Source organism: Eptatretus burgeri, chromosome 10, assembly GCF_056783735.1.
Source record: "Eptatretus burgeri isolate ZD-2024b chromosome 10, Ebu_testis_v1, whole genome shotgun sequence".
NCBI lineage: Eukaryota > Metazoa > Chordata > Myxini > Myxiniformes > Myxinidae > Eptatretus > Eptatretus burgeri.
Window position 1 is genome coordinate 95233193 of NC_140970.1, and position 25729 is coordinate 95258921.

Sequence of the window (25729 nt, forward strand, 5' to 3'; positions counted from 1 at the left end):
TCTCGTACTCTCTCTCTCTCTCTCTCTCGTACTCTCTCTCTCTCTCTCTCTCTCTCTCTCTCTCTCTCTCTCTCTCTCTCTCTCTCTCTCTCTCTCTCTCTCTCTCTCTCTCTCTCTCTCTCTCTCTCTCTCTCTCTCTCTCTCTCTCTCTCTCTCTCTCTCTCTCTCTCTCTCTCTCTCTCTCTCTCTCTCTCTCTCTCTCTCTCTCTCTCTCTCTCTCTCTCTCTCTCTCTCGTACTCTCTCTCTCTCTCTCTCTCTCTCTCTCTCTCTCTCTCTCTCTCTCTCTCTCTCTCTCTCTCTCTCTCTCTCTCTCTCTCTCTCTCTCTCTCTCTCTCTCTCTCTCTCGTACTCTCTCTCTCTCTCGTACTCTCTCTCTCTCTCGTCTCTCTCTCTCTCGTACTCTCTCTCTCTCTCTCTCTCTCTCTCTCTCTCTCTCTCTCTCTCTCTCTCTCTCGTACTCTCTCTCTCTCTCTCTCTCTCTCTCTCTCTCTCTCTCTCTCTCTCTCTCTCTCTCTCTCTCTCTCTCTCTCTCTCTCTCTCTCTCTCTCTCTCTCTCTCTCTCTCTCTCTCTCTCTCTCTCTCTCTCTCTCTCTCTCTCTCTCTCTCTCTCTCTCTCTCTCTCTCTCTCTCTCGTACTCTCTCTCTCTCTCTCTCTCTCTCTCGTACTCTCTCTCTCTCGTACTCTCTCTCTCTCTCTCGTACTCTCTCTCTCTCTCTCTCTCTCTCTCTCTCTCTCTCTCTCTCTCTCTCTCTCTCTCTCTCTCGTACTCTCTCTCTCTCTCTCGTACTCTCTCTCTCTCTCTCTCTCTCTCTCTCTCTCTCTCTCTCTCTCTCTCTCTCTCTCTCTCTCTCTCTCTCTCTCTCTCTCTCTCTCTCTCTCTCTCTCTCTCTCTCTCGTACTCTCTCTCTCTCTCTCTCTCTCTCTCTCTCTCTCTCTCTCTCTCTCTCTCTCTCTCTCTCTCTCTCTCTCTCTCTCTCTCTCTCTCTCTCTCTCTCTCTCTCTCTCTCTCTCTCTCTCTCTCTCTCTCTCTCTCTCTCTCTCTCGTACTCTCTCTCTCTCTCTCTCTCTCTCTCTCTCTCTCTCTCTCTCTCTCTCGTACTCTCTCTCTCTCTCGTACTCTCTCTCTCTCTCTCTCTCTCTCTCTCGTACTCTCTCTCTCTCTCTCTCTCTCTCTCTCTCTCTCTCTCTCTCTCTCTCTCTCTCTCTCTCTCTCGTACTCTCTCTCTCTCTCTCTCTCTCTCTCTCGTACTCTCTCTCTCTCTCTCTCTCTCTCTCTCTCTCTCTCTCTCTCTCTCTCTCTCTCTCTCTCTCTCTCTCTCTCTCTCTCTCTCTCTCTCTCTCTCTTCCTCTCTCTCGTACTCTCTCTCGTACTCTCTCTCCTACTCTCTCTCTTACTCTCTCGTACTCTCTCTCTTCCTCTCTCTCGTACTCTCTCTCTCTCTCGTACTCTCTCTCTCTCTCTCGTACTCTCTCTCTCTCTCTCTCTCTCTCTCGTACTCTCTCTCTCTCTCTCTCTCTCTCTCTCTCTCTCTCGTACTCTCTCTCTCTCTCTCTCTCTCTCTCTCTCTCTCTCTCTCTCTCTCTCTCTCTCTCTCTCTCGTACTCTCTCTCTCTCTCTCGTACTCTCTCTCTCTCTCTCGTACTCTCTCTCTCTCTCTCTCTCTCTCTCTCTCTCTCTCTCTCTCTCTCTCTCTCTCTCTCTCTCTCTCTCTCTCTCTCTCTCTCTCTCTCTCTCTCTCTCTCTCTCTCTCTCTCGTACTCTCTCTCTCTCTCTCTCTCTCGTACTCTCTCTCTCTCTCTCTCTCTCTCTCTCTCTCTCTCTCTCTCTCTCTCTCTCTCTCTCTCTCTCTCTCTCTCTCTCTCTCGTACTCTCTCTCTCTCTCGTACTCTCTCTCTCTCTCTCTCTCTCTCTCTCTCTCTCTCTCTCTCTCTCTCTCTCTCTCTCTCTCTCTCTCTCTCTCTCTCTCTCTCGTACTCTCTCTCTCTCTCTCTCTCTCTCTCTCTCTCTCTCTCTCGTACTCTCTCTCTCTCTCTCTCTCTCTCTCTCTCTCTCTCTCTCTCTCTCTCTCTCTCTCTCTCTCTCTCTCTCTCTCTCTCGTACTCTCTCTCTCTCTCTCTCTCTCTCTCTCTCTCTCTCTCTCTCTCTCGTACTCTCTCTCTCTCTCTCTCTCTCTCTCTCTCTCTCTCTCTCTCTCTCTCTCTCGTACTCTCTCTCTCTCTCTCTCTCTCTCTCTCTCGTACTCTCTCTCTCTCTCTCTCTCTCGTACTCTCTCTCTCTCTCTCTCGTACTCTCTCTCTCTCTCTCTCTCTCTCTCTCTCTCTCTCTCTCTCTCTCTCTCTCTCTCTCTCTCTCTCTCTCTCTCTCTCTCTCTCTCTCTCGTACTCTCTCTCTCTCTCTCTCTCTCTCTCTCTCTCTCTCTCTCTCTCTCTCTCGTACTCTCTCTCTCTCTCTCTCTCGTACTCTCTCTCTCTCTCTCTCTCTCTCTCGTACTCTCTCTCTCTCTCTCTCTCGTACTCTCTCTCTCTCTCTCTCTCTCTCTCTCTCTCTCTCTCTCTCGTACTCTCTCTCTCTCTCTCTCGTACTCTCTCTCTCTCTCTCTCTCTCTCTCTCTCGTACTCTCTCTCTCTCTCTCTCTCTCTCGTACTCTCTCTCTCTCTCTCTCTCTCTCTCGTACTCTCTCTCTCTCTCTCTCTCTCTCTCTCTCTCTCTCTCTCTCTCTCTCTCTCTCTCTCTCTCTCTCGTACTCTCTCTCTCTCTCTCTCTCGTACTCTCTCTCTCTCTCTCTCTCTCTCTCTCTCTCTCTCTCTCTCTCTCTCTCTCTCTCTCTCTCTCTCTCTCTCTCTCTCGTACTCTCTCTCTCTCTCTCTCTCTCTCTCTCTCTCTCTCTCTCTCTCTCTCTCTCTCTCTCTCTCTCTCGTACTCTCTCTCTCTCTCTCTCTCTCTCTCTCTCTCTCTCTCTCTCTCTCTCGTACTCTCTCTCTCTCTCTCTCTCTCTCTCTCTCTCTCTCTCTCTCTCTCTCTCTCTCTCTCTCTCTCTCTCTCTCTCGTACTCTCTCTCTCTCTCTCTCTCTCTCTCTCTCTCTCTCTCTCGTACTCTCTCTCTCTCTCTCTCTCTCTCGTACTCTCTCTCTCTCTCTCTCTCTCTCGTACTCTCTCTCTCTCTCTCTCGTACTCTCTCTCTCTCTCTCTCTCTCTCGTACTCTCTCTCTCTCTCGTACTCTCTCTCTCTCTCTCTCTCTCTCTCTCTCTCGTACTCTCTCTCTCTCTCTCTCTCTCTCTCTCTCTCTCTCTCTCTCTCTCTCTCGTACTCTCTCTCTCTCTCTCTCGTACTCTCTCTCTCTCTCTCTCTCTCTCTCTCTCTCTCTCTCTCTCTCTCTCTCTCTCTCTCTCTCTCTCTCTCGTACTCTCTCTCTCTCTCTCTCTCTCTCTCTCTCTCTCTCTCTCTCTCTCTCGTACTCTCTCTCTCTCTCTCTCGTACTCTCTCTCTCTCTCTCTCGTACTCTCTCTCTCTCTCTCTCGTACTCTCTCTCTCTCTCTCTCGTACTCTCTCTCTCTCTCTCTCTCTCTCTCTCTCTCTCTCTCTCTCTCTCTCTCTCTCTCTCTCTCTCGTACTCTCTCTCTCTCTCTCTCTCGTACTCTCTCTCTCTCTCTCTCTCGTACTCTCTCTCTCTCTCGTACTCTCTCTCTCTCTCTCGTACTCTCTCTCTCTCTCTCTCTCTCTCTCTCTCTCTCTCTCTCTCTCTCGTACTCTCTCTCGTACTCTCTCTCGTACTCTCTCGTACTCTCTCGTTCTCTCTCTCTCTCTCTCTCTCTCTCTCGTACTCTCTCTCTCTCTCTCGTACTCTCTCTCTCTCTCGTACTCTCTCTCTCTCTCTCGTACTCTCTCTCTCTCTCTCGTACTCTCTCTCTCCCACTCTCTCGTACTCTCTCTCGCACTCTCTCGTACTCTCTCTCGCACTCTCTCGTACTCTCTCTCGCACTCTCTCGTACTCTCTCTCTCTCTCTCGTACTCTCTCTCTCTCTCTCGTACTCTCTCTCTCTCTCTCTCTCTCTCTCTCTCTCTCTCTCTCTCGTAGTCTCTCTCTCTCTCTCTCTCGTTCTCTCTCGGACTCTCTCTCTCGGACTCTCTTGGACTCTCTCTCTCTCTCTCGTACTCTCTCTCTCTCTCTCTCTCTCTCTCTCTCTCTCTCTCTCTCTCTCTCTCTCTCTCTCTCTCTCTCTCTCTCTCTCGTACTCTCTCTCTCTCTCTCTCTCTCTCTCTCTCTCGTACTCTCTCTCTCTCTCTCGTACTCTCTCTCTCTCTCTCGTACTCTCTCTCTCTCTCTCGTACTCTCTCTCTCTCTCTCTCGTACTCTCTCTCTCTCTCTCTCGTACTCTCTCTCTCTCTCTCTCTCTCGTACTCTCTCTCTCTCTCTCGTACTCTCTCTCTCTCTCTCTCGTACTCTCTCTCTCTCTCTCTCGTACTCTCTCTCTCTCTCTCTCTCTCTCTCTCTCTCTCTCTCTCTCTCTCTCTCTCTCTCTCTCTCTCTCTCTCTCTCTCTCTCTCTCTCTCTCTCTCTCTCGTACTCTCTCTCTCTCTCTCTCTCTCTCTCTCTCTCGTACCCTCTCTCTCTCTCTCGTACCCTCTCTCTCTCTCCTGTTGGTGATGATGCGATTGCAAGGTGCACTATTTTTCAAATGCTTTTGAAATACAGCATCCTTGCTTACAAACACTCAAGGCGTTGCATCGGGAGTTGTCATGCCAGTTGCACATTTGATTATCGTGACGGGGAGCAATGAATGGCACCAGTTATCGATGTTTCACTTCTTTTCTTTTTTTTTTCTTCTTTTTTTTTGTCGGGTTGTGGTAAATATATTTAGTAGTTAATGAAGTTTTATATACTTGGTGTCTGTTTGTATTTGGTGCAACAAGCATCGCTTACGACTTCATTGTTTTTGGAGCAATTTGATGCTTTAGAATTGTCAATTTGTCGCATTTGATAAAAGGCTGTCCTCGATTGCGATTGCTTGATGCGTTTGTCGCTTGATGTCGTCGATAGCATTTCTGAATTGCTCCCGTGGAACGGCCTAGGTACCATGTGTGTATATGTATATGTATGTGTATATATATATATATATATATATATATATATATATATATATATATATATATATATATATATATATATATATATATATATATATATATATATATATATATAGATATATATATACTGTGGAGGACCACCGATGCTGGCAGACTTTTGATTGTCCACATGTCTAAGGCCTTCCTCGTTACCGCCTCACCTGATGTCAAGTGGTGCGAGTTCAGATGAACGAGGTCGTCACTTTGCACTATCATTCATCGAAGAGGTTTCAAAGAGTCTTCTGATGACAAGACAGATTGCGTGGGATGGGGCTATTGTGCTCTGAAAGATTACCTCCTATGCAGGCCTCTGACAACCAATAGCCACGGAAGGAGGGATATTTAAAGCATTTTTAGGAACTTTGTTTTTCTCCCACGACTGTGGGTTCGATATAGAAGAATGGCCTAATGTTGCAGCCTCTGTGACAAAACGACAACACATTGATTTTGGAGGAGTCATGCTCATGCTCTTGTTTCACGGGGATTCTCCCGACCACAAATCCTGCCGTCGTGGTTTTATATTTCCACCAAGACCAAATACACAATCAGGAAGCCCATCATCTTGTTTGAACCTTTCAGCACTCGTGTGTGTGTGTGTGTGTGTGTGTGTGTGTGTGTGTGTGTGTGTGTGTGTGTGTGTGTGTGTGTGTGTGTGTGTGTGTGTGTGTGTGTGTGTGTGTGTGTGTGTGTGTGTGTGTCAGTTACCAAAGGAAAAAGTAATCTTTATCAGAACTGGAATTGGTCTGAATTGATGGAAAAATAAGGATAATTAATTTTTTTCTCCACCGAATGTTGAGAGAGGTCCGCTAACTGCCGTCGAAAAAGGTAAAGTGACGTTTTGGGCAAAACATTCCGATATGTGTGCATATGATTAAATTATTATTATTTTCTTGATTATTTTCTTTCTGGAATTTGGGACTGTTAAATAATGATTATTATTATTATTATTTGTGCATTATAGATACAGAATGAGGCCATTTGCTCCATCAGGCATGTGCTTTATCCACAACCCAGCCTTCCCACCTCCAGTTACTGCCTGTGTGCAGCAGCCAAGCTATCCACAAGCAGTGAACTTGACCAGAACACCGGCACACATTGGTCTACTCTTTAAAAAAAAAAAATAAAGATGTAGTGGAATGTTCAATCTCCACAATCTAAATGTAGGATGGTTTTATTTCCTTCATCCAAATGACGGGGTGCTCTGCCCTCTGCTGGCACTTCACCAGAACAGCAGTTTTTTTTAATCAAGTCTCACCCAGTCGGGGATAAAAGCGAGATGATGAGTGTATTGGCAACCGAGCTGTCCTGTGGCCCTGAGAAATGAACATATTTGGACATGTTGGGGTGAATCGAGATGAGGAGGACGTACACTACTGTTGTTGTTGCTTCAGTTTGTGATGTTTTTATGTTGTGGTTTCCAAACAAACTTGTATATGTTGATAATCAATTTGTGAACAAAAGATTTTGACACAAATTTGTTGATGTCTGGTTGTCGTCACCACAAGTCCATGTTTTAACCCTTGCACTTGCCAGGTTCCAGCAACTTTGAGACATCACTCCACCCTCTACATTTCTTCACATCCTGATAATTTCCACTTTGTATCAATGATCCTGATTGATTGGAAGTCTGGAGAAAATATCCTCCCCCCCACCCCACAAAAAGTGAAATAAATCCCTTTGGGAGGGAAAGGGGGGGTGGCGTGAGGGTCTTTATGGATTTCAGTTAAACCTGCTAGATAATTAAACCCAAAATTCTGCACCAGCCCTGAACCCAGTTTGGATGAAAAGCAACCACATTTTTCAAACCTTGTGCCTGTTTATTGTGTACCGACAGGCTGCGTCGTATCTCAGGCGGGTGACGGCGCTGGACATGAAGAAGAAGAGGCCGAGGCTGGCTGGATCGAGGGGGTGGCCATCTTGCTTTCTGTGGTTGTAGTTGTACTTGTGACGGCTTTCAATGACTGGAGCAAGGAGCGCCAATTCCGTGGACTACAGAACCGTATCGAACAGGAGCAGCGCTTTTCGGTGGTGCGTGCTGGGCAGAGCGCACAGGTCCCTGTGGCGGACATGGTGGTCGGTGACATAGCACAGGTCAAGTACGGTGAGTGAGCCCAGAGCTGCGTCGTTTACCTTCCAGCACTCATCCATCCATGGCTTCTCATCTGCTTCGTGTGCTATTTGCCACCTTGTTTGTACGAGTTACAAACAACCATCGTGTTCTTCAAAAGAAAGAACCAAGTGCTCCTTCCTTTTTGACCTCGTTGCCATGTCATTCTCCATTCTGTCAGTTAGGCACTTGATATTATTGCCACAACCTTAATTACCCTCATCTGCTTCCTTGTTTCCATCGATAATTGCGATTCGTACACAGCTCTGCGGGTAATTGTCTTCTTTCTTTGAGCTCCTGTTGTTAAATTGCTGTTTCAGGCTCTGTCTGTTCGTAGCCTTACAACATGCTGTGCGAAAAATGGACTTTCTGTCATGTCGTCCTTGCTTTTACACCTTTTTTTCAAGGACATTATTTCTGTTCCACGTCAAAAGAGCTCCTTGAGTGCTGCATGTACAGCAAGTAATGAGTTTGCAGAGCACGGAAAGAAATGTGATGTGTGGTTTCGAACCAAGGACACGGCGAGAGTTTTATTCCCTGGTGGAAAAGCATTTAGTTTTGAGTTCAAATCCGATCTGGCTTGTCCTTGCTTTGCGGTGAGCATGATGAAGCTCTTCCTTCGTTTTCTCGACACTACCTGATCTGTGTTTGCAGGAGATCTGCTTCCGGCTGACGGCATTCTGATACAGGGGAACGACCTTCGTGTGGACGAGAGCTCCCTCACGGGGGAATCGGATCACGTGCGCAAGACTCCCGATAGGGATCCCATGATGCTATCTGGTGAGATCTATTGGTTCCAGCGGTATTTGGTTCCCGATTTCTGTTGATTCATCTGAATTTCCTTGAACGATTCCTTCCGAACTTTGATACGTGGTGGTGCGCTGCTGTCCCTTTGAGAAATGTCCCATGCATGTCTCGAGCTCGTTCAACATGAGTTTGTCCGACCTGTAGATTTTTTTTAACACCAGGAAAATAATTTTCATCGATTTTTTTTTTTTTTTTTTCCTTTTGCTCAGGACAAGAAAAAGTTTGTAATTGTTTAAGTTGACAAAGCGACTTATCTTGGCTGTTTCGATGCTTGTGAACTCGCTGTCATAAAATGTTGGTTATATCCTTTTTTTTTTTTTGGTGATAACTTGCTGATAAAGCGGTTCGCTGTTTTGATGTTCAGAACTTTTTAGAAACAAGACCTTCAAAATTAATCGCCATGAGACGTACATGCCAAATCTTTGCATGGTGGTGGTTGAGAAGAGAGTAGGACGAATAAAAAAACCGCATCATGATCTTGATCGCTGACTAACATACCTCATGCATGCCTGGTGTTGTCTTAATGGTTAGGGTGGTGGGCTTGGGATCCGAGGATCCTGAGTTGAAATCCTGCATGGCCATTGAATTAATACCAGGTGGGGTTGACTCTGCCTGCCATCCTTCCGAGGACGGCAAAATGAGTGCCAGCTTGCTGGTATCCTGTGTCGGAGTGGCGACCCGTCCAGGATTGTCAAATAGCCAAGGAGACTGCTTAGGCAGCACCAACGCTCCCAACAGAGTATGGTCCCAATGGATGTATGGATGCCTCATGTCATGTATGACACCATCATCATTATTTATTTCCAAATTTTCTAACCGATTGAGAAAATGTTGATGCAAAACAATATATTTATTTTCAAAACGCATTCACGGCACTGTAGGTTGGCTTTAAAATTTTTTTGCTGTTATTCGGCCTTGCCATCAGTATTGGGTCTGAAAAATGGGACAAAATTGCCAACCAAGGCTGATGTGAGCACCAGGTTCTCACAAGTTTTCGGTTTTTTATAAATCTCAACTTGCAGGGAATCAGGAATGGAGGGAGAGAGGTTGATGTGTTTGACACCACATCATTTAACCACTGCGGTGAACCCTTGTCTTTTGTATTTGGGTTGTTGGAACCCTTTTAAGCATTTTTTAATTTTGCATGACCTTTTACCCTGCAAGAGGTTGTTTTTTTATTTTTTTTTCCATTCTCCATTCTCCATTCTTCATTTGAACCTTACAGACCTCGACTTGATTGAAATTGGCTTTTGGATGAGATTGGCACTTGGTTCCAATGACAAACCAAATTATGTACTTTATCGAGCTCTTCAAAACTCAGAACTTTTATCGACTTTACCTGAATTGTCCTCAAGTTGTACATGTCGTTTATGTTAGATTAATTATGATGTGACCTTGTACGTGTCATAGAAGAATGTGATGGGGTAGCTGTTTGGAGAGTGGAAGAGGGGAGGGACTGCACAGGCACGTGGTACATTTGTTCAGTGTGATGGTGGCTGAGAATTAACCTCCAAAAACAAACTTGTAGCTGAACTGCTCAAGGTTGTCACGTGCAGTACGACTGGGATACACTATGAAAGAGATTTGATGTTTTAAATTGCCTTACAAAACGACAACAATAACAACAACCTTCCGTTTTGATTGTCATGCCCCATACTGTACTTCCCTTTCATTTGATGAACGGCAATGCTCCAAGCTGATCGAGATTTGTTTGATGCTTTCACAACACAAACTGCAAGTCAGTATTGAAGGAGGTAAAAAGGGGAAAGGGGGGGGAGAAGGAGGTGGTTGGGGAGGGGAGATTTGGAAGAGGGATGTGGGAGTGAGTTTGGGGTTGCCCTGATTTGTTATCTGCAAGTGTCATTCTGTTAATGGTCTATATAATATCCCGATTGAATCCTGACAAAGGCATTTTAAGTATTTTATTTATGTATTTATGTTTCTTTATTTATTTATTTATTTATTTATCAATGGATTCGGGAACTTTGCAGGAAGAAACTTATTTTCATTGACCTCATGATCATTCGGCATCCACAAAATTTTGATGATTATTCGTACAATGTATGGAGGCCCTTGAACAAGTCTCGAACTTCACCTCAAATTGGAAGTTGTGGACTTGACATTTTTTTTGTACAATCCTTCAATCTCCACATGATACATCTCCACCCCCCCTCCCCCCCTGCAACATTTAAACGCTTCTCCCATTGGTGTTCAAGTTTATTTATTTATTTATTTATTTATTTTTTTTTTCTTGGTGTTATAACCAGTTGTCAACAGGAAAAATGAGCTCATCGTCAGACTAAAAATGTTTTCCACTCTCTCGCTCATTCCTTCATTTTAGAAAGAAAACGTCTGATTACGCTCGGTTGGGTGAATAACGTGGATGTGGCAGCAGCCGCAATCCACAACACAACTTGCATTGTTCACTCTGAGTAATGTAAGTCAGTGCATTGTCCTCGAGCACGAGAACTCCACCTCTCAATATTTCAAGCTATTTGGATCTGAAGATCTGAATGGTCTCATCTTGTGATTCTTCAACAATATTTCAGATAATCTACCATGGTAACACCTTTGGCATCCGACAAACCAGAAGCCAGCACTTTTCCTACTGATGCTTTGGACTTGTTTTTGGACGTGGAGATAAGGTATGCGTGCACCGAGAGATTGCCCTTGTAGATTCTGAACCAAACTTGTGAACTCGTGTATCAACCTGGGAAAAAGGTTCAGATATAAAATGCTGTGTCGGTATTATTGGAAACGATCCCAAAGTTACTGTGAGGCATCTGCATGATTCTTTTAGGGGATATAGCAATTTGTGAACCAGTTGCGCTGCAACCTTATTCATCCGAAGGTGTTGCTCGATGGTTTCCACACTTCCCACACCGACTCCCACTTCCTCCACCATATGTTGAATGGTGACATGTCGATCAAATCGTTGATTATGGATTCTTCCGCGTCGGTTTTGTTCATTCAGTGCTCCAGGCCTTTACTCGTCCCTCCTACTTTCCCGACCACCTTTAAATTCAGTCGCTGATCTTTTAATGGTGGCATAAGAAGGAATCCTGTCTCAATACTCCAGCAATTTCTTCTTCAATCGATTTAGAGCCAATCTACTCCAAGTACATGACTTTTACTCTGAAGACTAACTTTATCATGGCATGAAGCTTGTTTCTCTAATTTCTCACGCAGTCCTGTCTCGTATATCCCCACCTAATACGACCCTCATGTAGTCAATGTGCTGGATTTTAACTCGAGCAGAATGAGCATATACTTGGATCGATGGAAACTACCAAAACCTTCGGGCAGACTTTTTACGTTTCCTCAAACGTGGTCTTTTAAGATTCCCTTTGGAAACCAACAGCAAGAAAAATCGTGAAGCACTTCCGATGAACACCGGAGTATGGATGTGCACTCAATTTTGAAGAGTTTAAAATGTATGGACATGGTCTTTCAAGGAGGTCAGCTGAGGTGTTTAAAGAATCCCAGAAGGTCCTTCTTATAAATTTGGACTTCACTCTGAAGTGGCATGTTCCTTTATATTACAAGTAATAAATAAACATTACTTTCGAAATGTAAAGGGATTGTTGGGGTGGTTTGCCAGAAAGAATGCAAACAAGGTACGGATGGTTACTAAAACGAGCAATGCAGAGATCATGTAAAACCATCACCACATCTTTCTTTGACTGATGGTTGTTGCCCTCCGTCCATTTGCAAGAGTAGTGTATGTTGATTGTTTCCATGTATGAATTTAACCAGTGAAATATTAAAGTTTTACGCACGCACGCACGCACGCACGCACGCACACTATTGTTTGTAGTAGTTGTGGAGATATAACCAATGTATAAAGGTCATTCTAACCACTGACTCATTGACTCACTGAATGACATTAAAGTTGGGAACCTTCCCGATGATGTAGAAAGCTGAAATTTAGTGTGCTGATGGACATCGAAGCCGCTACCCTGGAAAAATCAAAGAATCATTGGAAAACATCTGTAAATGAGAATATAAATAAATAAATGAAGCAGGTGAGCGACCTGAGACAATGGAGAAGCATGGTTCATAATTGCTTACAATGTGTAAGCATACCGTGCGTGCGTGCGAACGCATCTGCAGACGTCCTCCTGCAATTGCGTTACTTTTTATTCAGAAGTTGGTAGCAGGATTTGCACTCCGTCCACCGTAAAAACCCTTCATTCCACAAAACGTACAAAAAGCACAAAAAAAACCTCTGGAAAACCACTCTATTGGAGTACCTCCTGTGCAGCTGCCCTTCACAGGGCAGTCCATCAGATGACGGGGCAAAGCCTTTGGGACCCCAATCTTCGATGAGAGGAGGGAAACCATGGGGTAACCTTCCCAGGTCAGATTGCGGTAGTGTGTGTCCGGGTGGTGCTGAGGTGTCGTCCACCAGAATGTAGTCTCCTTGGGTTAACCTGCGGCGGTCCCTTCGGGTGGGTGCCTTGAATTTCTTATCCCTCAGAGAGGATGATCACTTGTCTCTGTTATCATCTGAGCTCAAGCGTATGGACATCGGTATTGCAGCACTCTCTGAGGTTTGGAGACCGGATTGCGGCGAGATCATGCTGGTTGATTACACCTCCTATTGGTCTGGTCGCTCTGATGGTTTCCATGCCCAAGAAGTTGCTGCAGCTGTATCCAATAAGCTAACTCCAATGATAATTGAGGTAACACCGGTCAACGAGCGTATTATGAGACGAAGGATTCGTCACTCCTTGGGTGTCATTTCCCTGGTCTCTGTATATGTATATGTATATATATATATATATGTATATATGTATATATATGTATATATATATGTATATATATATATATATATATATATATATATATATATATATATATATATATATATATATATATATATATATATATATATATATATATACACATGTATGCTTTCACTGAGGTGTGATCTCACCATGAAGGACTCATTCTATTGCATGTTCAAGTCTGTGGTTGATCAGTGCCCCAGGTGAGATACTCTTCTCGTCTTGGGGGATTTCATTGCATCGACTGGAACTAATAGGGATGGGTATGAGACGTGTGTTGGTCCCCATGGGTCAGGAACTGTGAACCAGAATAGCACCAAAGTCATGGACTTAGGGTGACTGGTTCGTGGTTTCAGCGCCCACAGGCTCATCATTGGACTTGGTATTCCAACGCTGGTGGTGTGGCAAAGGAGATTGACCATGTGCTTGGTGATGGTTGCAGGAGGATGATCCAGAACTACAGGGTTTTCTGGAGTGCTCAGTTCCTCAATATTGACCACAGGCTTGTTGTAGCAACTCTGAAGTTGCAGCTTAAATCCAGGCGAATGGTACCATCCCAGCCAAGGCTGGATGTTGCAAGCTCAAGGATGAGAGGGTAGCTGAGGAGGTTGTGAATAGGCTGAGTGGAGGTTTTGGGGGGTCTGGGTGCTTTCGGAGATCCTGAAGAGTTGTGAAGTGCCTTCAAGACCACCATCCTTGATGTTGCCGGTGGATATCTTGGAACTCGCCATGGGGTGAAGAAGAATTTTGGTTCAAGGGACACTGGATACCATTGACCAGAGTCGCCGGGCCAGGCTGAATGGCAGAGCTGATCTCTTCAGGGAGCTGAGGTGTAAAATTGTACGTGCACGAACGGTGGACAAAGAGCTCTGTGAGCGGGTAGAGCATCACCTGTGGGTCAAGTGATTCTTGTCCCGCTTACAGAAGAATTTGCGCATTGCATTTCTCCAAGCCTGTCCCTCGGTGTACTGCAGTTAGAGCAGAGGGTGGTCGGCTCTTGACAGAGGAGTCCGAAGTGAAGGCCCGCTGGGCCGGTTACTTTGAGCGGCTGTACCAGGCTCATCCACCAGCTGCTGAGTTGGATGTCAGGGATGTTACTATGCCTACTGCTGACCCTCCAATCAAATCTGGTCCACCTTCATTTGGGGAAACAGACTGCAGTGAACCGGTTGAAATTGGGTAAAGCTCCAGGGATCTGTGGCATCCATGCTGAACTTCTCAAGGCTGGTGGAAATGCTGTACTCATGTCATTATATACAGTTCTGTGCCCTACCTGGAACACAGGCATCATCCCAACTGATTGGAAGAGGGGTCTTGTTGTCCCTCTCTGGAAAGGGAAGGGTAATCCCCAAGACTGCAACAACTACCGAGGGGTGACGCTTCTCTCAGTGCCGGGCAAGGTCTTTCCTCGGATAATTCTTGATCGGGTTCGCCACCATCTGCTCAAGCAGCAGCGTCTAGAGCAGTCAGGCTTGACACCAAAGAGGTCAAGAATTGACGTATCCTTGACCTTTGGATCCTCAACGAACGCAGACCAGTTTCAGCAGGGGCTGCTTGCAGCTTTTGTTGATCTCAGTAAAGCGTTTGATTCAGTGAATCGGGATGTCCTCTGGAGGATTCTTGGTCTTCGTGGGGTGCCACCAAAACTGATCAATCTGATGTCTGAACTCTACTCTGGGGCTGAGAGTGCTGTGAGATGTGGTGGTACCATCCCTGACTTATTTCCAGTTGTTACTGGAGTTCGTCAGGGGTGTGGATTGGCCCACACACTTTTCAGCACTTGTATGGACTATATTCTGGGAGGATGTCGGAGAGATCAAGCTGTGGTGCATCATTCGGGAATGTCTCTATCTCTGACCTTGATTTTGCAGATCATGCAGTCTTCATTGCGGAGACTCTGGATATCCTTTTGGGGGCTCTCGAGGTGCTGAATGAGGAGTCGGAGCTGCTGGGATTTCGGGTTTCCTGGGTCAAAACTAAGATCCAGGCTTTCAATGACATATTGGATGCTGCTATCCTGTCTGTACCTGTCTGCTGGCTGTGAGCCAGAGGTCAACAGACGTCTGGTTTGGGCCTGGGGAGTCATGGATTCATTGGATCATGGGGTGTGAACTGCCGTACCTGTGTGGGAGGATGAAAGTCCAAGTCTTCAAGTCCTTGGTGCTTCCAGTCTTGCTCTATGGATGTGAGACTTGGACTCTGACCAGGGATCTGAGATGGAGAATTGATTCCTTCGGTACCAGGTCTCTTCGGAGAATTCATGGCTATCGCTGGTTGGACTTGGCTTGCTTAAGCAAAACTTCTTCTTGATGCAAATCTACACTAGTTCATATTTTATTGGAAACGAGACGACCCGTGAACCCATTGGGTTCCGGTTGTGACAGCGGTTGATTAAAAAAAAAACAAAATCATTTCAAGAAAAGAAAACAAATAACTCCAGCAAACTATACCACTGAGGTTGTTTGCATCGATCAAATACTTCCGAAGAGTACTTGACTGAATCGGGAATTTTTTTTTTAGGTCATCTCTTCGAGCATGACCTAATAATATGGGTGTCGATGTCCTTCGATCCTTCCGTCCGTTCACAATGAAGTTGAAGCGGGAGATCTGGTTATTAGTGATCCTGATAGAGGTCGATGAGACGTACACGATGGTATGACTTTCAAGGTCACCGAAGGTCAAGGTCAAGGTCACGAGGCCTTTGAAGTTGCGAAAATGACGATTTTCAAATTCTACCTCCTCCACCATTTCTCAAGCGATCTTGAATTTGATTGTGGCATATGGATGTATGGGCCAATATCTAAATTTTGGCAGGACGGATTTTCGAAATTCGCTTTCGTTTTTGCGTCACGTGACTTCAAAGTTTACAAAAACTGCCCTACCTTCAGGAGGCTATATATTCTCTACTGGGCATGGTAAAAGTTAGTGAATGGTGTCATTGCATAGCAGCTGACCTTGTCTTTCATGTCCATTCGAAAGAATACCGATATCTTCGAATACGTACACGTCACGTGACTTAGATTTTGAAAATCGTCATTTTGCAACTACATGAAGCAGTTTTCGCAAAATTCAATCTCCTCCTACATTTCTTAAGTTATCTTGAATTTGATTGTGGCATATGAATCTCGGGGACAATATCTAGATTTGTTCAGGCCGGATTTTCGATATTCGCTTTCATTTTCGCGTCACATGATTTCAAAGTTGGCCAAAAATCCCTCCTGACCCGAGAACACTACACCCCAGTAACAGGAACTCATGCTTGTAAAGGTCGTTCTCGTGCTTGGTATTCGTTAACTCCCGGTTTGTGACTCCTATTATATAATTTGCCTGCCTGCCCATAGCATAGCTTTTTAGGTACCCCCACTCATAGCCGAATTGCATCGTCGTGTTAGTTTATCAGTTTATGATCTTTTCAGTGAATAAATTCCAATCTGATCTATACTTCATCTGTGGATTGAACTTTCTGATGCTTGATCAGTCGACCATATCTAGTCCCCAATGCCGAACACCACCTGATTTTATCATGCGTACATAACTGTTCCCAACACAAGCAATTGCCGTACCTAAGAATATGAGTTGCTCCAGGCCTAGAATATGTTGCAGCATAACTTATTTGTCACCGAAAATTCAGTGCGAAAGCCCAAACAGATTTTATCTCGTGTATCAATGAGACGTAACCGTACCAGACATTAATATCGATTTCATTTGTTATTACGTGGAAGCACATATCTTTGACAGTCAAAACTGAAAATATGTAATGCTCGAATATCGAACAGTCGAATAGATGTGCTAAATGCGCAATCTACATAAAATGTTTTATGCAATTAGTCTAGTTTCTCGCAGAGATGACCGTCACTCCCGCACGGGTGTATTTTTTAATAATTATTTTTGTTGCCCGATTTGAATGAAACTCTGAATCTGCACACCGCAGGAAAATGGTGAGTAAGGTGGGCCTAAAAATTTTGCACTATCATGTACCGTTTTGGCTGTATTTCAGGAACATACATACATGTGTGTGTATATGTATATATGTATATGTATATGTATATGTATATATATATATATATATATATATATATATATATATATATACATACACATAAATACATACACATGTACATGATGAGAGTTTTAGTAATATATAGATGAGACATTTGTAACATTTCTACAGCCTCATGCTGACCCTGAATGATATGAATAGTAGCAAATCTGTTTGTGTTAAACTGTTTCAAATACTATATAACACCACTCTGTTAGATAATGATAGGTTAAACCGCAATGGCGGACCCGGGGGGGGGGGGGTTCACCGGGTGCACATGAACACCCCCTCCCCTCCGCCCTTACAATTATGTCACGTGATCGTCGTGCGAGATATCCACTAGACAATCGGTAATCACACGTCTTCTGCTTTCACTCGGTAATTAATCCGAGCCGCGATACTTTTCTCCGCTGGTTCTCTATTAATCCCTGAACCTCAGTGTTTAGTTTTGGCTTCGAAGCGACAGGTAACATTTTCGGGATCGTGTCCAAATCAAAGCGCAGTTCAATCCTGAACTATTTCACCAGGTCATTCAAAGTTTTAGTGGTACATTATCCATTATTACAATTAATGATCTGATGATCCATAATGGCGAGTTGAGGTTTCGTGCTCGGGGTCATTTCGCCACATTTTTTTGCTTGTCCGTTCGATATTTTCATTGATACATATCGGAAACATTTTATGTATTTACATTGTTGTTGTAAAGATCCATTGCAAAGATTCCAAAATCTTCAGCTTTTCTTTAGAATCAGTTCGTGACAGGCCTGAGGTCTTGTCAAGTGGCGTGATATTCCCAATTTTTCCTGTAAGGCAGGTAGATTTTTGGTCGGACACTGCTATCTCTAGATAGATTCACCGGATTTCTCCTCGACGATTACATTGACTTGAATAAGGCTTGGTGGTATATTTTACATGAGAAAATCTTAACCTTAAGTGAACCCCCCCTAAAAATAAAAAGTACTGGATCCACCCCTGGGCTTAACTCTGGTGTTGAAGAAAAGAAGATTCAGTGCTGCTAAAGCAGCTTCACGGCAAGGAGGAAGCGGGGGAAGGGGTGTGGTGGGAGGAGGCAGGGAAGGGGTGTGGTGGGAGGGGGAAGGGGAAGGGGTGTGGTGGGAGGAGGAAGGGGAAGGGGTGTGGTGGGAGGAGGAAGGGAAGGGGTGTGGAGGTAGGGGGCAGGGGAAGGGGTGTGGAGGTAGGGGGCAGGGGAAGGGGTGTGGTGGGAAGGGGCAGGGGAAGGGGTGTGGTGGGAAGGGGCAGGGGAAGGGGTGTGGTGGGAAGGGGCAGGGGAAGGGGTGTGGTGGGAAGGGGCAGGGGAATGGGGTGTGGTGGGAGGGGGCAGGGGAAGGGGTGTGGTGGGAGGGGGCAGGGGAAGGGGTGTGGTGGGAGGGGTGTGGTGGGAAGGGGGTGGTGGGAGGAGGCAGGGGAAGGGGTGTGGTGGGAGGGGGAGGGGTGTGGTGGGAGGAGGCAGGGGGAGGGGTGTGGTGGGAGGGCAGGGAGGGGTGTGGTGGGAGGAGGCAGGGGAAGGGGTGTGGTGGGAGGAGGCAGGGGAAGGGGTGTGGTGGGAGGAGGCAGGGGAAGGGGTGTGGTGGGAGGGGGCAGGGGAAGGGGTTTGGTGGGAGGAGGCAGGGGAAGGGGTGTGGTGGGAGGGGAGGAAGGGGTGTGGTGGGAGGGGGCAGGGGAAGGGGTTTGGTGGGAGGGGGCAGGGGAAGGGGGTGTGGTGGGAGGGGCAGGGGAAGGGGTGTGGTGGGAGGGGGCAGGGGAAGGGGTGTGGTGGGAGGGGGCAGGGGAAGGGGTGTGGTGGGAGGGGGCAGGGGAAGGGGTGTGGTGGGAGGGGGCAGGGGAAGGGGTGTGGTGGGAGGGGGCAGGGGAAGGGGTGTGGTGGGAGGGGGCAGGGGAAGGGGTGTGGTGGGAGGGGGCAGGGGAAGGGGTGTGGTGGGAGGGGGCAGGGGAAGGGGTGTGGTGGGAGGGGGCAGGGGAAGGGGTGTGGTGGGAGGGGGCAGGGGAAGGGGTGTGGTGGGAGGAGGCAGGGGAAGGGGTGTGGTGGGAGGAGGCAGGGGAAGGGGTGTGGTGGGAGGGGGCAGGGGAAGGGGTGTGGTGGGAGGAGGCAGGGGAAGGGGTGTGGTGGGAGGGGGCAGGGGAAGGGGTGTGGTGGGAGGGGCAGGGGAAGGGGTGTGGTGGGAGGGGGCAGGGGAAGGGGTGTGGTGGGAGGGGGCAGGGGAAGGGGTGTGGTGGGAGGGGGCAGGGGAAGGGGTGTGGTGGGAGGAGGCAGGGGAAGGGGTGTGGTGGGAGGAGGCAGGGGAAGGGGTGTGGTGGGAGGAGGCAGGGGAAGGGGTGTGGTGGGAGGAGGCAGGGGAAGGGGTGTGGTGGGAGGAGGCAGGGGAAGGGGTGTGGTGGGAGGAGGCAGGGGAAGGGGTGTGGTGGGAGGGGGCAGGGGAAGGGGTGTGGTGGGAGGGGGCAGGGGAAGGGGTGTGGTGGGAGGGGGCAGGGGAAGGGGTGTGGTGGGAGGAGGCAGGGGAAGGGGTGTGGTGGGAGGAGGCAGGGGAAGGGGTGTGGTGGGAGGAGGCAGGGGAAGGGGTGTGGTGGGAGGAGGCAGGGGAAGGGTGTGGTGGGAGGAGGCAGGGGAAGGGGTGTGGTGGGAGGAGGCAGGGGAAGGGGTGTGGTGGGAGGAGGCAGGGGAAGGGGTGTGGTGGGAGGAGGCAGGGGAAGGGGTGTGGTGGGAGGGGGCATGGGAAGGGGTGTGGTGGGTGGAAGGGGTGGGGGTGGAACAAGGGAAGGGAACTGGTAAGGTGGGAGTTGGGATGGAGGGGGGTTGGAGGAGGCAGAGGTCGGAGTATCGGGTGGTATGGGATGAGGGAGAGGGAGGGGTGGGAGGATGGACCATGCGTTGCCTGGCAACGCTGGGTACCCTGATATTTATTGATATATTTTTTATTGTAATGTAACTTTTCAGCTTTATGTCGCTTTTGTTTTGTATCGCTTGTAAGTTATAAAAATCAGGAATATCAAAAAAAAAAATCAATGATGTCTGTCAATTTTGTCCCCCACACTGGAAATTGACAAATCGCACTCTGCCAACCCCTGAACCTTGCCTGCGTCGTCATGAAGGGAACACCTTTTTTATTTCAACCTTTAATATCAAATGAAAGTTTAAAGATATACCTTGTGTATGGTCCATGTTCTGAAAGCTTGCATCCAAATTATCTTCCTGCATCTATTTTAAGTATTTATATATATATATATATATATATATATATATATATATATATATATATATATATATATATATATATATATATATATATATATATATATATATTTATAGATAAATCTATTTGTTGCATTCTCAGACCAGAGCAGCCTTCCACACCACAATGAGGAGCCAAAATAGACAGAACATTACAGGAATTATGATTGTCAGACAGGATACAGTGCATCGTTTCAAACTTGTCATTTCCAAATTCACTGATGCATGGGTGTCAGAAATAATACTGATGCTCAATATGTGTGACGTCATGTTTTGAGACTGATGTGTCGAGCCTCGTGCGCACGTGCTTCAAGGGGGTTGTGAATTGTCTTCCTCATTTTGATTCTACCTTGGAGCATCATCAAAGCATTCCATGGTGTTCACGAAATTGTCACTGTGATAAAAACACAGTAAACGATCTTTGACAAGGGTTCTATTGCGGAACAAAGAGATGCGCAAGGCTGGTGCATCGAATAGCCTCGGGAATCTCGCGGGAGCTAGGAAGGCCAATTTTGCCGTGTCATGTGTCAAGCTGCCTGGTGGGTTTGAAAAGCTGAGGAATATGCCTTGGCAGCCCTCGCAGAACTGAATGAGCCCTTGGAGAGACAAAACTACGCTCACCTGCGGTGCAGGTACACACATCATGGAGGGGTCGGGGAAAATGCTGGTGACTGCGGTGGGGGTGAACTCTCAAACCGGAATTATCTTCACTTTGCTGGGAGTGAGTGCAGAGGAAGAGGAAAAAAAGGTGAAGAAAGGTAAGGTCGACTTGTCTTGTTGATTTTTCATTTTTTTATTTCATGAAAGATGATTTTTTTTTTTAAATGTTAACTGTTGATACCATATCTTGGTGTGTTGTATGTTGTGTCCAAAATTATTTGAAAAAACAGGGTGGTCCAAAATGATTTGCAACCTTTTACTTAACTGCATTATATATTTTTAATTGGTCAAATGTTTTTTTTTTATAATATTAACCAGGATTAGTTAATGAGCTCGCCTGGAACAAAGTTCTGTGGAGCTTTTGGGATGGCGTGTCTGTCAGTCCGTCTGTCCATCCATCCACAAACCCTTGCAACTTTTTCTCTGAAACGACACACACAATCTCGATGAAACTTCACCATAACCTTCATCACCCGGTATGTACCAAGGTTTGGTCACGGCATTGAAAAACTATCCTTAGGTATTTGCCTTCTTCTCCGTAAAATATTTTGTGAGTTATCCACCCCTACCAGTGGTTCCCTGGTTTTCTTATCCAGCCGCTACCAGTTGAGCGCACAGGGGTATTGCTCCCTATTTTTACTTGGCAAGAAAGAAAAAAAAAATTGTGTGTATGTGTGCGTGCGTCTCCGTCTCCGTCTCCGTCTGCTCGCCTCCAGCCCAAACCGCTCAACCCATGGTTCTGAAATTTTCAGAGATTAATGTCATCGACCCTGCGACGGTCCCGCATTGAAGTTTCTTCAAATTTGATTGACCAAAAACGTCTGAATTGGCCAATTTGAGCTAAATTTGCTAATATCCTCAATTTTCATCCGATTGACTTGAAATTTGAGCATGATTTGCATAGCAGGTCATTGAATTCAAGCACCTATTACTTTTGAGGTTATCTTAGGTCAAAAGGTCAGCATAGGCCATAAGGTCAACCCAAAATAGGCCAAATTTTAAAATTGTTTCAAAAATTGTTAGTTTTCATCCGACTGAATTGAAATTTGAAGATCATTGGTGCATCCGTTTGAATTCAACCGCTTATTAATTTTGAGATCAAGATTGGCCAAAAGGCCAATTTGGGCCAAATTTTCTAAAATACTCAATTTTCATCTGATTGATTTGAAATTTGAAGAGCATTTTCATGTCAGGTCACTGAATTCAACTACCAATTAATGTTAAGGACAAATCGCGGGTTGAGAGACATAATGTTGTAACTGCATTTCTGGCGAAACCGAATAAAATGGCTCTCATGTCTTTCAACACCATATTTATCTTTCATTAGCGATTTGCAGGAAATGGGAAATTTTCAGTTACAACATTATGTCTCTCATCCCACGAAATATGGTGTTGAAAGACATGAGAGCCATTTTATTCAACCCCGCCAAAAATACAGTTACAACATTATGTCTCTCAACCCGCAAAATGGTCAACACAGGCTTATTTTCTAAAATTGATAGATGGGGCCAAAAACTAAATATATCACTATCTCACAAAGTTGTGGACTCATTATGACAAAAAATGGGGATGAGTTGGACAGTTGACAAGAACAAGCGGATTGGATTTTGGTTCGGACCAGCCCATCAGTGGGATACACAACGTGAACTGTTCCACCTGGCAGAGGTATGTGCTCTATCGAGTACCATTCTACTTTGTGCTGTTTTGCCAAGTGAGTGTGCCAAAAGTCAAAAAAAATTTTTGTCAAAAATCACTCCGAGTAAGTTTTCATTTTTTTAAATTTAATATCGTGATAAAATGCTTCAAGCAATAAGGAGCGATATCATTAGTAGTTTAAGAAGTGCTCAAAACCAAGCACCGCACCTCTGGATGACAGCTGCCACATGGACACTGAAGTTGTCAAGTCGAACCAGATCTGGTATGCATCTGATTTCCTGCCTGATGTTATTTTTCAACTCCAGCAGTGTGTGTCGGTTGTTTTTATCGACTAGCTTTGAGGGACCCCATAGTTAGCAGTCGGGAGGAGACGGATCCGGGGAGCAGGGAGACCATGGCTTGTCCATCTTTCTTCTTTATTTGGGTTTGGTGTTGCAGAAACTACATTTTGTACAGATAGTTTCAGGTCGTCGTGTATGATTCTGCCAATGGTCATGGGAGAAGTTCCCACCGGCTGAGCAAGTCTCCGTGTTAGTCCGAGTGTTGGCCAGAAAAGCGTGCATTAGGGTCCGCACAATGTTTTTCTTCATTTTTGTGATCATCAGACCATCTGAATGAATATCCCAATTGATGCCACTCTGGCACCCTTGATCATTTTTGTAGAATCCCACTAATATGCAAATGAGCTGTGGCCATTATCAAAATAATAATTTTTCTTAATATCTCCAGAAGTAAGCATCCAAACAGCCTGGTTGAGGTGTCCAAACCCATGTTTTTAGGGTCACTGGTCATGATAAACCCACTTACAATTTAACAACATTTAAATTTAGCTCATTAATATGCAAATTAGCAGTTGCCATTATTGAAAATGCAGATAAATTGACATATAGAAAGAAAAACAACCACTTTAGTCTTTGTGAATATAGATCACTTTATTATTCATACAGATTTGACAGTATGCAATGAAAGCAGCTAACAACATGAACAAAAGAAGACATTCCTGTGTCAATCAAATCTTCAGATATATATATATATATATATATATATATATATATATATATATATATATATATATATATATATATATATATATATATATATATATATATATATATATATATATATATTTTCAACAGGTTTGTAAACCTTATGAAGGCTACTTCAGTGCTTGGTGTCTCATTCAGTGTCTGAGTCATCATCAAGGGCAAATGCAGCAGCTGTCTTGGTGCGCTCATTCCTGCATCCAGTATCTCCATGGCACGTGCAGAAAACTGTGCATGGTAACTTGGCTGCTGTGCAGCGGCATTGAGCTGTGTAGCATTGCTTGTCAGAGGAACATCCACTTCGTATTAGCTCCAAGATCTCTGGTGGTGCAAGAGCGACGTTGGGTGGCAGCATAATTGGAAGTAATGATCTTGATGCCTCATCACGTTTCCATCCGTACTGAGTGGGATCCAGAGGTGGTGGCTGCAGCTCAGCAGCTGACTTCCATATTGCTGTCTGGATATGAGCGCATCGCACGTTTTGTTCAAGGGACTCTGTAGTTGGTGGCAGAACCTTTAGGTCTGGTGCTTTGATGGCATTTGGTTTTGCCATCTTCATGGACCACACCTCTTTGTGTACATCAGACATGTTGCTTCTCTCCTTGCTGCCATAGCAAACAGCCATGAACACAGTGGCTTCGGCGATGACATCGTCAATAGATGCATCCACATTCCCAAGTTTTTGAAGTGAATGGCCTGCTGCGAGTGTCTTCTTGCCAGTCAGTTTACCTCTTCCATACATCTGGGCAACGGTGTCGCAACCTGTCAGTGCGTGTAAAGCTAGTAGGTCTTGCATCATCCCGGCATGCTTTCTGGCTGTGGCCCCAATGTCGATCAATGATCAGCCAGGACATGTTGCTTCCATTGTTACGCAGCATTGCAGATAAAGTTCTGTGAAGTGATACACAAGCAAGATGAACACATCAGTATCATCACAGATGACTGTGATGCATTTTGCGCCATCTTCGGCAACTTTCGCGACTTGCTGAATCATGATGACATCTGCCTCCTCAGGCGTCGTCTTCAAATCAGTGCGACACCTTTGGGCTCCGTGGTGTATTTCCACTGGGGTAGACTCCTGTCCCATAATGACGAGCCTGTGTTGGCTCTGCTTTCCCTGTTGACTTGCGTCAATCTAATTATGGCAAATCAGTTCTATCAGCTGAACTCTGTTCTCAGTTACTGACGGAACCACCAGCTGTGGAGGCAGTGGAGTCTGGCGGTTCAACCTGTGGAGCCTGCTAGCTTGCTGCCCAGCTCTTGCTAATCTTGTTCCACTCTTGATGCTGAAATCATGATATCTGTCAAATACCAGATATACATCTGATTTGTCCACCTTTGCCATGATGTCGCTCGTGAAGTTGTCAACACAGTCTTGCACAATTCCCCTGTTCGGCCAATGAATAACCCAGAGGATTGCACAACCATCTAAGATGGTGACTTCAGGTTGTGGACCCAGTCTTGTTGAGATTTCCACTTGGAGATTCTTCTTCAATGTCGACTTGGTCTTTGCTATTCTCATCTCCCCCTTTTCATCGAACATTGATGTTGGCACAGCTGCAAGCTCGTACTCTAAGACGTCACATAGTTTGATGTTTTGACTTTGTTGGAGTCCCATGACCCTGGAGTACATGAGATTTCGATCACAAACTTTGGTCGACCCCACACGCATGACTTTCTGTATCACTGCCATAGTTATGACTTGTTTACATAAGGGAGTGTTGAATCCTGCTGGCCAGCTTTCTTCATACGAATGCATCTGTGCTCGGCCAATGTCAACTGCCCTTGGCGCATTCACCTTCTCTGGTCCAATTCTGCCAGTTTCAATGTTGACAACTCTGTCTGCATGTTCGTTTGGGTCAAGTGGGTCGATACAGGACTGGAGTTTTCTCCTTATCTTATCTCGGTCCTCTGCATCAGATTGTATGCGTGATGGCTTCTCTTCCTTGTGAATGGTCACCTCTATGACTATGTACCCCTCAGACATATCTGTGAGATCATGGACTATCTGACTAAACGTGTGCATACTGCAGGCCCACTTCTTCAGTGTAGAAGGCTTCAGTGTAATGCCAACGATTCCATGTATGCCATGACCGTAGCGCATGAACGTGGACTCGATGTACATATCCGACCACATGCCTTTCCATAGGCCCCTCTTGTGCCGCATCACGTGATCTCCTTTTAAGAACATTTCCAGAATGTTTCCATGAAGCCTTTCCATCGATCGAAGGTAGTAGAGCCCATATCTAGCA

At 45.7% G+C, this 25729-nt stretch overlaps 1 protein-coding gene across 6 annotated transcripts in view; it reads left to right on the top strand.

Moving 5' to 3' along the window:
- The window catches only part of LOC147019174 (plasma membrane calcium-transporting ATPase 2-like), a 206655-nt gene that overhangs the window by 101373 nt on the left and 79553 nt on the right, over positions 1-25729 (top strand). For 5 of the 6 annotated variants that reach the window (XM_085899502.1, XM_085899501.1, XM_085899503.1 and 2 more), the window contains 3 exons: positions 6963-7229; positions 7890-8015; positions 20751-20876. In XM_085899502.1, coding sequence (XP_085755628.1) covers positions 6963-7229; positions 7890-8015; positions 20751-20876 — 519 coding nt within the window. The remainder of the gene's footprint in view (positions 1-6962; positions 7230-7889; positions 8016-20750; positions 20877-25729) is intronic. The other variant, XM_085899506.1, reaches the window with a different exon arrangement.